Below are 14,568 nucleotides of genomic sequence, written 5' to 3'. Positions count from 1 at the left end.
TCATATATAAGATTCCTGTGTATGGACATAACACATAATATATGAACTCTTCTTGCTAAGCCCAAGGTTATAAAGGAAAGTTTTCATATCAAGACACCGTAGAGCCAAGGTGAAAAAAAAAAAAAAAAAAAAAAAAAAAAAAAAAAAAAAAAAAACTGTAAAAGGTCTTGGACTTTTGAAAGCTCACTCTTGGGTGGCAGTGGAGAAGCATCTAAGCCCCTCAGAAAGAAAGACTGGAGGCTGTAATCCCAATCTGAACCAAAAAGGGCACTAAGAAAAGCTGGTCCCAATGATGGCTCTCTTGCCTATCATCTCTATACTGTAACCTTGTAATTGCCATGTCAAGGACTATCCTAAAACTTTTTTTTTTTTTTTTTTTTTTTTACAAAAACAGCTGAGGTTTCCAACTCCATCCCAGATCTCTTTAACATGAGACACACCTACCTGTCAGATTTCCATAATTCTCCTAAGTGCTATAGTCAGCCCCAAGCTGAAATGGAACAGTTTAAGGGGAACATGCCTGAAAACCAAGCTCAATGACCTCAAAAGAGCTAACCTGAAAGGGCATTTCTTATAGTTAGACTTAGTTGCACCGAGGCTCTTCCTTCTTTGACGAATTAGGAAGGAAAAATAAAGCCCCCTAGTATCAACAGGTTCTTATGTAAGTGAATGTTCACAAATTGATAAAAGGGAAACAAAAAGAAATCTTGATTAACCACTAATGGGCAAGTTTTTGGATTATGCATAACTAAGAAATCTGGTGAAACAACATGTACTGTTGAAAGGTCATGATTTTTGATGCATATATATACATACATGAGAATATTTACAAAATTATGTTGCAATGTGAAACTTACATGAAACACTAAATATATCATTCTAACATATAGGTAACTTTTCAAAAAGATGTTTGGACGAGTGATTAACAAATATCAATTAAATGTTCAGAGCACATGGTTCCAAGCATTTTCATACAATGTGCAAGGATCTTTACAGCACTATATCTGTTGGCTTTCAACTGACAAAAACTAATAAAGACATTCAATGTCAAATACTTTTACTGCTTTCAAAAAAAGTCTCACTTAGATAATCATCAAACACACAAACAGTATATGATTGACTTCATAAATGGTTTTCAAATCAGAACTATGGCAATTTTAAAAAAGGCAAACACACCACTCCCTTTTGATAACCTACCATCTCCAGTTCTGCAAATCCCCTCCTTTACTGGCATAAAACAAACAAGTTGCAAACAAGTGAAATGGTCAACCAAACACTTACCTGAAGTATTACACGTGCTGGTCGAAATGCTACCTCCACTCCTTTAGTATCATTCTGCATTTTTTCCCAATCCAAAATATTATTCACATCATCTTCTTTCACCTGCAATAATATTTTCTCTTAACACTTATAAAATCAATAGTATGAATACAGTATCAAAATGAATTTAATTCACCTCAAAACATTTCTAATGATTTATCATGTACTCAAATGTATACATGGATGTGGAAATGGTCTACAAAATGTCTACATATAAAGGCTCTGAATCATAAAATTTTTGCAAATGGTCTCTGAAGGATAAAGAAATTACAGAAGTTGAAAAAACAAGTGTGAAAACAGCTCAACCTGACTATCATACGCTTTCTCCAGATCCACAAAAGGTGTATACAGCTTCTTACCATCTGCTGGATACTTCTTGCAGTCATTTTTATCATAAAAATCTGATCCACACATTCTCTACCTTTCCTAAAACCCCTTGCACATTACTGATCCTACATTCAGTCACTTCCTGTGAATACAGTATATATATCTGAATATTATGTATACAAAATACATGCAAAAACCCTACGAGTAGTGAAATATTCTATGTTACCATTATCTTTGGTTCACTGGATGTCATGTTATAATTTCCAAAATTAAGAAATATGTTATAAAAAATGATAATTAATATGTGGTCAAACACTGATGTGATGATCTCTTATATATGTAGCAATGTCGAGGTGGTGCATAACAAAGTCAGATATGTAAGAGAGAGAGTGAGCCGTCTTTGACAAAAGGGAAGGCAGAGTAGGTTATCCATATCTGGAATGCCAGAAAGTATCTGACACTATACTGCACAGGATGCTGATCAATAAGGGGCAAACTCCTTCAGTGAACAGAAGAGTATCTAAATGGAAAGGAACGAGAGACACAAGTCGGAGGAGCCATAGGGTTATCTTTTGGGATTATTATTCATCCTGATCTTTGTAAATGATCTGCCTTATGGTGCACTTAAAGAACAAACAAGTAAACATCAAATCTACATCTGGAAAAATACCTCAAGAAAAAAAAATCAATCCCAGTGAAACAAATGACAATCTTAAAAATTTTTTTTTTTTTTTTTTTTTTTTTTTTATACTTTGTCGCTGTCTCCCGCGTTTGCGAGGTAGCGCAAGGAAACAGACGAAAGAAATGGCCCAACCTCCCCCCCCCCCCATACACATGTACATACACACGTCCACACACGCAAATATACATACCTACACAGCTTTCCATGGTTTACCCCAGACGCTTCACATGCCTTGATTCAATCCACTGACAGCACGTCAACCCCTGTATACCACATGACTCCAATTCACTCTATTCCTTGCCCTCCTTTCACCCTCCTGCATGTTCAGGCCCCGATCACACAAAATCTTTTTCACTCCATCTTTCCACCTCCAATTTGGTCTCCCTCTTCTCCTCGTTCCCTCCACCTCCGACACATATATCCTCTTGGTCAATCTCTCCTCACTCATTCTCTCCATGTGCCCAAACCATTTCAAAACACCCTCTTCTGCTCTCTCAACCACGCTCTTTTTATTTCCACACATCTCTCTTACCCTTACGTTACTTACTCGATCAAACCACCTCACACCACACATTGTCCTCAAACATCTCATTTCCAGCACATCCATCCTCCTGCGCACACCTCTATCCATAGCCCACGCCTCGCAACCATACAACATTGTTGGAACCACTATTCCCTCAAACATACCCATTTTCGCTTTCCGAGATAATGTTCTCGACTTCCACACATTTTTCAAGGCTCCCAAAATTTTCGCCCCCTCCCCCACCCTATGATCCACTTCCGCTTCCATGGTTCCATCCGCTGACAGATCCACTCCCAGATATCTAAAACACTTCACTTCCTCCAGTTTTTCTCCATTCAAACTCACCTCCCAATTGACTTGACCCTCACCTCTACTGTACCTAATAACCTTGCTCTTATTCACATTTACTCTCAACTTTCTTCTTCCACACACTTTACCAAACTCAGTCACCAACTTCTGCAGTTTCTCACATGAATCAGCCACCAGCGCTGTATCATCAGCGAACAACAACTGACTCACTTCCCAAGCTCTCTCATCCCCAACAGACTTCATACTTGCCCCTCTTTCCAGGACTCTTGCATTTACCTCCCTTACAACCCCATCCATAAACAAATTAAACAACCATGGAGACATCACACACCCCTGCCGCAAACCTACATTCACTGAGAACCAATCACTTTCCTCTCTTCCTACACGTACACATGCCTTACATCCTCGATAAAAACTTTTCACTGCTTCTAACAACTTGCCTCCCACACCATATATTCTTAATACCTTCCACAGAGCATCTCTATCAACTCTATCATATGCCTTCTCCAGATCCATAAATGCTACATACAAATCCATTTGCTTTTCTAAGTATTTCTCACATACATTCTTCAAAGCAAACACCTGATCCACACATCCTCTACCACTTCTGAAACCGCACTGCTCTTCCCCAATCTGATGCTCTGTACATGCCTTCACCCTCTCGATCAATACCCTCCCATATAATTTACCAGGAATACTCAACAAACTTATACCTCTGTAATTTGAGCACTCACTCTTAAAAATAAAAATATATAAATAAAAGTTTTAAAAAATTCATGAGTACAGAAACTTGTTTGTGAGAAAATAAGGCCTACAATCGGCATTCTACTCTTACTTTATTTTCCTTAGTCTAAATCTGTATGTCTGTACCATTCCCCAAGAAGACCTGCTGTTCAACATCCCTATGATGTAAGGAATAACCTAGTCAGGAACACATCTCAACTATAATATGAAAGTACCTCATAAAATCCTTAGGCAAGGTTAGAAAGCACTGAAAAAATGTAAACAAACTTTAAGGAGAAGATTAAAACTGAGGATTAGGGAGATGATCTAAACTAAGAGTGTATAAAAACCTGGAAAATGAAGGTTATATAAACTTGAGAAGTATTACATAAAGAATAATCCTGCTTTGTGTTGTTACAATTTCTCAATGGGACAATACCTTGGCCATCTGAGGCATTAACCACTTTTTATAACTGTCCTTATAAAATTTGGCATCACCTGTTTCCAGGAGCAAAATTCTCTGATTCCGTGCAATGAACTGAATATACACCTTACCTGGAAGTTATCACAGTTTCGCAGAGACGATTCCAACAGGACCCTGATGCTAAATGGCAGACGTTCTGTAAGAAAATCAGTAGAAAATTAAGACACTGAGACCTACCCATGCAAATATCAATTGGCTTTTGAATTTTAAAATAAAAAGCAAAATGCCAAACATGATAAATTCTTTTAGATCTGACTTTCCCACTTTACCAAGATAACATTTAGGAACAAATGATCACTGATCCCATTTGCACACATCCAATTTCTAGCTGTCATACATCATGTGTGCAAAACTGGAGCCAAGCCTCTCAGACTACTCCATGGTATACCCTGATCATTTCATGTACTCTAGCTAAGCCCAATAACATCACACATACCCCATACACCACACTGTTTCAACACATTCTATCCAATGATACCTCTTGCCCTCCTGATGCCCGTAGAGCTTCCTTTACTCCATCTTTCCATTTCTCACTCAGTTTCCCCCACTTCTGACATACAGTTCCTCTTTACTAGTCTCTCTCAATTCACCCTCTCCATGTGTCCGAACTTAGTCTGCCTATGCAGTAAGACTACACTCACTGCCATACTGCCCCCTGATAATGCAGTTTCTAAAACTATCTCATACCACCTATTATCTTCAGGCACTTCATTTCTAGCTCATTCACCCTAATACTTCAGTTCCCATGGTTCTATCCACTGCCACATAGAGTACAAGGTTTCCCTATTCAGATCAAACTCAAAAATCCTATCTCATCCCCAAGCCTCCACCTCATTACCAGTCCAACAGTGTTATTCACAAGAGACCATAATATGATGAGGCACATCAACTTACTTTTGTTCACAGATATTTTCAACGTACACACACACAGACCCATCATCAATGGAAACCACTCATTCTCCATCCTTCCTACTTGCAAACATGCCTTACTCTCTTGGTAAAACTCCTTGCTGCAGTCAAAATTTTGATGAATGAGACATATCCTCACTACAAGTCAAAAAGCAGATTCAAGTGAGAAACTGAAGAAGTTGGTGTCTGAGTTTGGGAGTGTGTGAAAGGAAAATGTTGAGAGTAAATGAAAATAAAATCAAGGGGAGATGAAATCTATCCATGCATTCCCTGTACATCATAGAAAGTGACTTCATGGGGGGGAACTAGGTGGCTGGAAACCCCAACTCCCCCTCCTTGTATTTCAATTTCTTAAGATGAAACAGACGGAAAAGACAAGTGAGGAGGGCTCATCCTCCTCACAGGCTCAAGCTGGAGTGTCCGAATGTAATCATGATGAGAAGAAAGGAGAGACAGGTAATATGTTCAAGGAAAGGAACCTGGATGTTCTGGCTCAGAGTGAAATGCAATCAAAGGGGAAGGGAGAATAATGGCTGGGAATGTCTCAAGAGTGAAGTCAGGGAATGATATGAGGGCAAGAACTAAAGAAGGGGTAGCACTAAACCAAAATCAGGAGCTGTGGGAAGATTGTAAGGAAGTGAGCTCTAGAATGGAGTAAAAATGAGAGTGGGTGAAGAGATGGGAGATTATTAGTGCTTATGCACCCGGCCATGAGAAGAACGGTGAAGAGAGGCAAGCGTTTTGGGAGCAGATGAGTGAAAGCATCACCAGTTTTGATGCAAGAGATTAAGTATTAGTGATGGGGAATTCATAAGCAAAAGTAAGTAATGTGGCAGTTGATGGCATAACTGGGGGGGTATGGGGTTTTCAGTATGGTGGAAAGTTTCTGGAGTAATGTGATGCAAAAGGACTAGTGACTGGCAATAACTGGCTTAAAAAGGAAATAAGTGTATGTGGGCAAGCTGGATAGATGGTAAGTACACATCACTGAATTACATACTGATTGACAGGCATGCAACAGAGAGACTCTTGGTTGTGAATTAGCTGACAGGGGCAGCTGCTGGAATGTTTGATCATTACCAGAAGGCGAAAGTGAAGATTTGTAGAGATTTTCTGAAAAGAGGAAATAAAATGAGTGAGAAGAGGGTGATGACAGTAAGTGAGCTTGGAAAAGAGACTTGTGTGAAGAAATACCACGAGAAACTGAATATACAACAAATGCATGTATGAAAAAGTTTGATAAAAATATACATTTTTCCTTTGACAAAATTCTTATATTCTGTGCAAACAACGTATCTGTTCTTTTGCATTACTCTCCAGATTCAACCTGTTATCCTTTTACGGATTCTTAAATCATCTAAAATCATTATTTGTTGGCATGTGCCATATGAATTTGCAATACAGCTGGTAACCTCATTAATACCAATAACAACATACCTAAATTTTATTTATTCTTCAAAAAACTACTCAATTCTCTCTTCATAGAGTTGTTTGCATGCTGCAATTTCAAATGCAAAAAATTTTTTCCCCTGAAAACTACTCACTCTGTTCCTGTAATTGATTGTATGATGCAATCGCCTGACACCTATTCTGCATATCCGTTCCCAGCAACAATGTCGTTAACCTTTTCACCCTAACATCCCCTGTAGCTTCAGCTAATTCAAGCATCAGTTGTAATTCAGACATCAAGGAACCTACTGGAAGGTCAACTATAAACAGTGAGAGCCAAATTTATAGCCATTATCACAAAAGTAATTAATATAGACTGGATCTCATCTGCATTTTTCTAAAATTTCCATTCAATTTCGAATATAATTTTAGGAAATTGAATAATCAAAGAAACATAATGCATCTAGAGATTTTGTAAGATCAACTTATAAACTGTCCCAACTTATAAACTGTCTTCCAAACTTGACCCCTTTGCCATACACTGCAATGTTGGTTCACTTTCCCTTTGCTATACGTATTACTTTGGTTTTTGATCCCAAGAGCTGGCTGCTTGTGTGCCCCCACCACTAGCTAGACCAGGTAATACTCGGCAAGCTGCTGTGTCACATGATTATTGTATGGCCATTGGCAACTCAAGAGTGGGCTGTTTTGATTCCTGCTTCTTTCCCTACACGTTGAAGCTTTGGAACATTTTATCTTCTTGTGTCTTTCCCAATCACTATGCACTTGCACATTTCAAAAGACAGGTCTTTCACTTCCTCCATAATTCGTAAATACTTTCCTTGTTTTATCTTTTTCTGTTTCATAGTTCTCTCTATATTTCAATAAAGGCCCAGCTTTGATGTGAACTTTTGCCTGTAACTGAAGCCTTCAACATACAAAAAAATATTTCTTGGGTGATTAACACTTACCTTCCCATCCATTTTTTTTTTTTTTTTTTTTGCCGCTGTCTCCCGCGTTTGCGAGGTAGCGCAAGGAAACAGACGAAAGAAATGGCCCAACCCACCCCCATACACATGTATATACATACGTCCACACACGCAAAATATACATACCTACACAGCTTTCCATGGTTTACCCCAGACGCTTCACATGCCCCGATTCAATCCACTGACAGCACGTCAACCCCGGTATACCACATCGCTCCAATTCACTCTATTCCTTGCCCTCCAGTTACATCCATAAAGACTTTTACAGTTACAATTATTGTGTCTGGCACTTTGCATCCTTTAACAACTAACTCCATATCATCATTCAAGTCTAAACAATCAATGTTTTCACAGTCTCACATTTGAACAATCCATATTCCAGTATCAAGACACAGATGAATGCACATATAAAACTGTATCCCTTATCACAGAAGCACTGGTTTTGAGTTTTACACGAGGTATATGCCATACTTACCATACCGGTTGTCCTTAAGGCCAAGGGGGTTGTAAAATTTGAAGGAATCATTTCCAATCTTTATATCTGACAGAAGGTGAGAATAAGGGTTTGGTCCTGTAAGATAAAATACATTTGAATCAGCAATGCAGAAGCAAACAGCTGGGTAAAAAACAAATAATATAACAAAAGATTCACTACATGAAAATTGGAGATGCTTTGTGGAAGGTCTTCAAAATACATGGTGTGGGATGTAAGTTGCTAAAAGCTGTGAAAAGTTTTTAACGAGGGTGTATGGCATGTGCACGAGTAGGAAGAGAGGATAGTGAATGGTTCCCAGTAAAGGTTGGTCTGCAGTAGGGGTGTGTGCGATGTCACCATGGTTGTTTATTTTGTTAATGTATTGGGGAAGAGGGAGGTAAATGCAACAATCTTGGAGAAAAGGGCAAGTATGCAGTCTGGAGGGGATGAAAAGGCCTGGGAAGCATGTAAGTTGCTGTTCACCAATGATACAACACTGGTAGCTAATTTGAAGGAGAAACTGCATCAGCTGGTGATTAAGTATGGAAGAGCAAGTGAAAGGAGAAAGTTGAGTGAACTGAATGATGAATGAAAAAAAAAAAAAAGTTATCAGGTTCAGCAGGATTGAGGGACAAGTTAGTTGGGAGGCAAGTTTGAATGGATAACAACTGGAAGAAATGAAGTCTTTTAGGTATCCAGGAAAGGCCTTGGCAGTGAACGGAACCATGGATGCAGAAGAGAGTCATACGGTTAGGAAGGGGATGAAGGTTCTGGGAGCACTGAAGAAAGTGTGGAATGAATGTTATCTCAGAGGGCAACAATAAGTATGTCTGAAGGAGTTATAGTTCCAACAATATTATATGGTTGTGCGGCATGGGCTTTAGATAGAGCTGTGTGGAGGAGGGTGGATATGTTGGAAATGAGATGTTTTAGGACAATATGTGGCATGAGAAGGCTTGATCGAGTTAGTAATGAAAGGGTAAGAGAGCTGTCTGGTAATAAAATGTGTGTGGTTGAAAGATCAGGAAAGGGTGTTGGTATGGTTTGAATACATGGAGAAAATGAGTGAGTTAAGGTTGACAAAGAGGATATATGTGTCAGAAAAGGAGGGGAAAAAAAGAGAACCAAGAGACTAAATTGGAGATGGAAGGTTGGAGTGAAAAAGCTTTTGAGCCATCAGGGTCTGAACATGCAGGAGGATGAAAGGCACGCATGGAATAGAATGAATTGGAATGCTGTCAATGGACTGAACCAGGTAATGTGAAATGTCGTGTAGCACCAGGAGACAGATGAAGAATGGCCCATCCACTCATAAATAAATGCCAATACATGTACATATACATACATATACATATCAACTAATACATACACAGACATATACATATATACACATGTACATATTCATACTTGCTCGCCTTCATCCATTCCTGCTGCTACCCCACCCTACAGGAAATAGCATCGCTACCCCCCACTTCAGCGAGGTAGCATGAGGAAAACAGACAAACAAAAAAAGCCACATTCATTCACACTCAGTCTCTAGCTGTCATGTGCAATGCACCAAAACCACAGAAAAAGAATACTATTCATATATTCCAACTTATTATGGAAGGCAACTAGAAGGGTGGGAGCAGGGAGGCCACTAATACTCTTCACATTTTTCAAATTCAAAAATTTGGAACAGAAGAAGAAGCCAAGCAAGGAATGCTCATCTTCCTCCAAGGTTCATACTGGGGAGTTAGAATGCGTGTGGATGTAACCAGGATAAGAAGAGAGGAGATATAAATATTATGTTTGAGAAAAAGAAATGTGGAGGTTCTAACTCTAAGTGAAAAGCTCAAAAGTAACAGTGAAGAATGGTCTGGAATGTCTTGTGGGTAAAGTTAGGGGTTACTGTAATGGCAAAAGCAAAGAAAAGAGTACCACTACTGCTAAAACAGCGTAGGAATGTCAACTGAGTGATGAGGGTAAATATGAAAGCAAACAACAAGAGGTGGGTGATCATTAATTTTGATGTACCAGGCCATGAGAAGAACAATGAAGAATATTTTGGGAGCAGCTGAGCGAGTGTTTCAGTAGTTCTAATGCTACTGACTAGGTATTAGTAATGAGGGTCATACACAAAAATGAGTAATTTGTCAGTTTAGGGTAAAATTAAGGGGCATGGGGTGTTCAGTAAAGTGAATAAAATGGTAAACAGCTTGTGGAGTTGTATGCTGAAAAAGGAAAAACGACAGGTGACTGGAAAACCGGGTTTAAAAAAAGTGACATTCAGTACATTTGGGTGAGTAGGAAGGATGGTCTGCAGGCTTTACTGGATTATGTTCTGTGTGCAAAAGAGACTTTTAAATGTGAATGTGCAGAGAGGGGTGGCTGATGAGATGTCTGGGCATTTCCAAGTGGAGGAGAGGGTAAAACTTTGCAGTGGTTTTCAGGAAAGAGAAAATTATATGAGTAAGAAGAGGAGGTGAATGAGAGCTTGGAGAAAAGACTTTTGTGAAGAAATACTAAATGAAATTTGAGAGTAGAATAGCAAAAGGTGAGTGCAAATGAAGCTAGGAATGTGGGTGAAGACTGGAAGGTATTTAGGGAAGCAGGGGTAGCATGAGCAAGAAAAATGTGTGGCTCATGGAAAAAGGGAGGTGGGCAGGTGAAAAAGGGTAGCGAGTGGTGAGATGCCAAAGTAAAGTTGCTGGTGAAAGAGAAAAGTCAGTCATATGGGTAGTATTTACAGGAGAGGACTGCAAGTGATTAAGAGATGTACAAGAGAAAGCAGCAGGTCAAGAAGAAGGTGCAGGAGCTGAAAAAGTGGGTAAAAGAAAGTTGGGTTGAGCAAGTATCAGCAAACCTCAAAGAGCATCAGACATGTTGAAAGGAGGTTCACAGTGAGAAAAAGAAAGGAACAAATGAGAACATAAGCGAATGGGGGAAATGGTTAAATGCTAATGAGAACAGATGAGGAGGAGAGGATATACAATAAATACTGCAAAAGACTAGTGAATGTGTCTGACTACATGATGACAAATGTAGAGGGTGGGTTAAGCTGGGAAGTTTTGCAAAGTAAGAGAGTCATGGCAAGTGGTTTGGTGAAAAGAGAAGAGGTGGGTGACAGAACTGTGCGAGTTAAAATGTAGCAAGGCGAGCTGAAGTCAAGGGTATTGTAGTTAGTTGAATTCCTTAAGAGGAGGAGTAAATTTGTTGCCGATTGTTTATTTAGGATTTTCAATGTATATATGAACCATGGTGAGGTGCTAGAAGACTGGCAGAATACCTGTATAGTGTCACTGTACAAAGGCATGGGGGATAAGGGTGAATTCACAAATTACAAACACACAAGGTTGAGTGTAACTAGTAAGTTGTATGGTAATGTGGTAACTGAGATAGCACACACAGAGCATCAAACTGGGGAGGAACAATGTGGTATCGAAAAAAATGTGTGTATCACATGTTTGCCTTAATTGTGTGAGAAACAGGTTTTGCATGTGGCATTTATGGATCTGGAGAAAGCATAAGATAGATCTGAAAAATAGTTTGTGGAACATGTTACTAATATATGATGTGGGAGCGAGACAGTAAGGTATGTGAGCAGGTTGAGAGGAAAGTGGGGCGTTTCATGTGAAGGTGGGTATAAAGCTGTGTGATGTTACCATGGCTATTCAATCTGTTTATGGATGGGGGGGTGAGGGAAGCAAAGCAAGGCTTTTGAGGAGAAAGGCATGGGTTTGGGGTACTTGGGAAAAGAATCATCTATCGTTTGCTGATGGCATGGTGCTGGCGGCAGATGCAACTGATAAACTGCAGAATTTATCTGATTTTGGGGAGTGTGAAAGGATTTGTTGAGAGTAAAGGTAAATCAAAGCAAGGTTATCAAATCTAACACTAGAGAGATAGGTCAGTTGGGAAGCGAGTCTGAACAGAGAAAACTTGGAGGAAGTGAAGTGTTTTAGATATCTCATACCACGTGGCAGCAAGTGGTACGAGAGGAACCAATGTAACTCTTAGGGGTAAGTGGGGGGGTGTCCTAAGAACATTGAGGAACATGTGGAAAGGGAGGTCCCTGTATGGGAGGATGAAGATGGGTATGTCTGAAGGTATAGTAATTCTGACAATGTTGTACGGTTGTGAGGCATGGGATCTGTACAAGAATATATGGAAGAGGATGAAAGTGATGGAAATGAAATATCTGTTGACAATAAGAGGCGTGAGAAAGGATGATGGAGTATGTGATGATAGGGTAAAACAGATGGAAATGAAATATTTGTTGACAATAAGAGGCGTGAGAAAGGATGATGGAGTATGTAATGATAGGGTAAAACAGAAGTGTGGTCATAAGAGGAGTATGGATGAGAAAGTTGGAGATAGTGCAAGTTGAAATGGTTTGGATGGAGTGGAGGAAAAGAGTGAAGAGAGGTTGACAAACAGGATATGTGCGTCAGAAGTGGAGGGACAAGGAAGAGGACACCAAACTGGAGATAAAAAAATGGAATGGAAAAGATTCTGGGGGCTTGAAGTCTGGACATTCAAGGAGGAGAGAGACATGCATAAGAAAGTGGATTGGAGAATTGTGGTATATGACAGGAGATGTGCTATCCATGGACTGAACTAGGGTGCAAGAAGCAGCAGGGGGAGACCAAACAACGATCTTCGGGCCTGGTTGTGGATGGGAGCTCTGGTTTTGGCGCATTAAGCATGACAGATAGAGAATTAAGATAAGCAAATAAGACCATTTCTACATCTATTCCAGAGGTTAACATAGGGAATGGCAGACACGCATTGCATAACACAGTCAATATTCAAGTTAAAAGTAATGTGGAGTTATTCCACACATTTACCATAGATACTCATTTTGCTCACGGGTGTAAATGTCAAAAATATATTCTTTTTTGCTTAAAACTGGCCATGTAATGTTTCTTATTACTGTCATTCATACATAACAGTGTGATGGGTTTCAGTGTCAAAGCCATCAATGAAGTGGGGATGGGCTTTACTACACATGAAAAATAGATAATTAGATTAATTATAAACCTATTATCATGGGGTAACAACCCCATAGTCCTTAGAGCTGTACCTCTGCCGTAATTAACCTCATACCCAAATGGCTTTTCCCCACCCGCCCCCATACAACCCTAACTAATAACATCCCACACTTAGCCCCTTCGATTACTGCCTTCCTCTGTACTCTAATTCTAATTCTAAAACATTATATACATAATTCGTCATCCATCTCAGGTATTGATGGCTGTCAACCACAGTTGCATCATAGCATGAATATCTTAGTAGCGATTGACACAGCCTTAAATAAATGCTTTTCTTCATGATCAAGGAAATAAATACGTTTCTTTAATGAGAAGGATTTAATCTGTATATTGTATTAGACGATAATTGTATAATACACCTACGACAAATGAGCAGACATCGTCATATAATGGATAGAAATCACGCTCCACAAACATGATCCTTCCAGCGATATCTACGGCTTTCAATAGATAAAAAGGGACCAATTATGAAGAGAGTTGAAGTTGTAGGAGAGAATTAAGGATATATATTAACTCGGGTCCCTAACGAGCGCTGCCAATCACCTCCTAACATGTAATCAGCTGATAGAGCGGTGATCACGTACACAGAGCGTGCCTCCCTGCTACCCCGAACCTCCTGTTTTACCACGTAATTCACAGGGACGGGCCACGTGCCCTGCCACTGGCCACTCGGACCATTAATCCTCAAAGGACTAAACGAGCAGTTGGTCAATGAAGGTCACAACTCACCTTCCCGAGCCATTCTACGTCTCGTCGTTCGATGTGAATCCACTGGCAGTGCTGATGCGTAGGTCAGAGGCGACACTGGCCAGGCTGAGCGAGGGAAGAGGTGGTGACGCCTCACTGGCAACTCAACCTGTTGTGGTATACGATCATCAGATGGCGCCTACGTCGGTGTGCTCACCTACAACTAAGGGACTGTATATCCAACTACGACAAAGAAGTTCGTAGATAATGACACGACAAAAGCCTTTATATCCAAAAAAAAATGTCTTATATAATTCCACTTGATCCATCCAGCTGATTTCTTACCCTTGTGTCCACCACATCAAGACAGAGAAGTTAACCAAGAGAAGTGATAAGCACTATCTGCAACGATAAGCAGCGAGGATGATAATGATTATATGATAATGCCAAACACTCTTCTTATCATTGATTTAATTGTTGTAGAAACTGATGACAAGGAGAGTTCATATTGCCTGGCTGGAAGACATGAGAGGAAGCCACTCTCCAAACAGATAAGAATTCATGTGTGCCACATAAAAAAAAATAATATTAAATGACTTAAGTAAGACGACTCGCATCATAGGTATTAATAGTAAAAAAAATCATATCTGTTAAAACTGTGAGATATAATACGAGATTTAGAGATTAGCGAACATATATAAATATATTTTTTTTCCTT

General features: G+C 39.5%; 1 protein-coding gene across 4 annotated transcripts in view; it reads right to left on the bottom strand.

The window, feature by feature from the left end:
* LOC139767422 (cytoplasmic aconitate hydratase-like) overlaps positions 1–14,035 on the bottom strand; it is an 88,476-nt gene extending 74,441 nt beyond the window's left edge. For 2 of the 4 annotated variants that reach the window (XM_071696788.1, XM_071696792.1), the window contains exons 1-4: positions 13,893–14,035; positions 8,131–8,226; positions 4,440–4,504; positions 1,282–1,383 (exon numbers count right to left, since the gene is read on the bottom strand). In XM_071696788.1, the coding sequence (XP_071552889.1) occupies positions 1,282–1,383; positions 4,440–4,504; positions 8,131–8,226; positions 13,893–13,905 (276 nt within the window). In that variant the 5' untranslated portion in view covers positions 13,906–14,035. Of the gene's footprint in view, positions 1–1,281; positions 1,384–4,439; positions 4,505–8,130; positions 8,227–13,706; positions 13,850–13,892 lie in introns of those variants that run through there. The other 2 variants (XM_071696790.1, XM_071696789.1) reach the window with 2 other exon arrangements.
* Between the last annotated feature and the right edge of the window lie 533 nt (positions 14,036–14,568).

Source organism: Panulirus ornatus, chromosome 61, assembly GCF_036320965.1.
Source record: "Panulirus ornatus isolate Po-2019 chromosome 61, ASM3632096v1, whole genome shotgun sequence".
In the NCBI taxonomy this organism is placed as follows: domain Eukaryota; kingdom Metazoa; phylum Arthropoda; class Malacostraca; order Decapoda; family Palinuridae; genus Panulirus; species Panulirus ornatus.
Note: the sequence above shows the minus strand (reverse complement) of the source record. Positions and strands in the feature narration are given on the sequence as shown.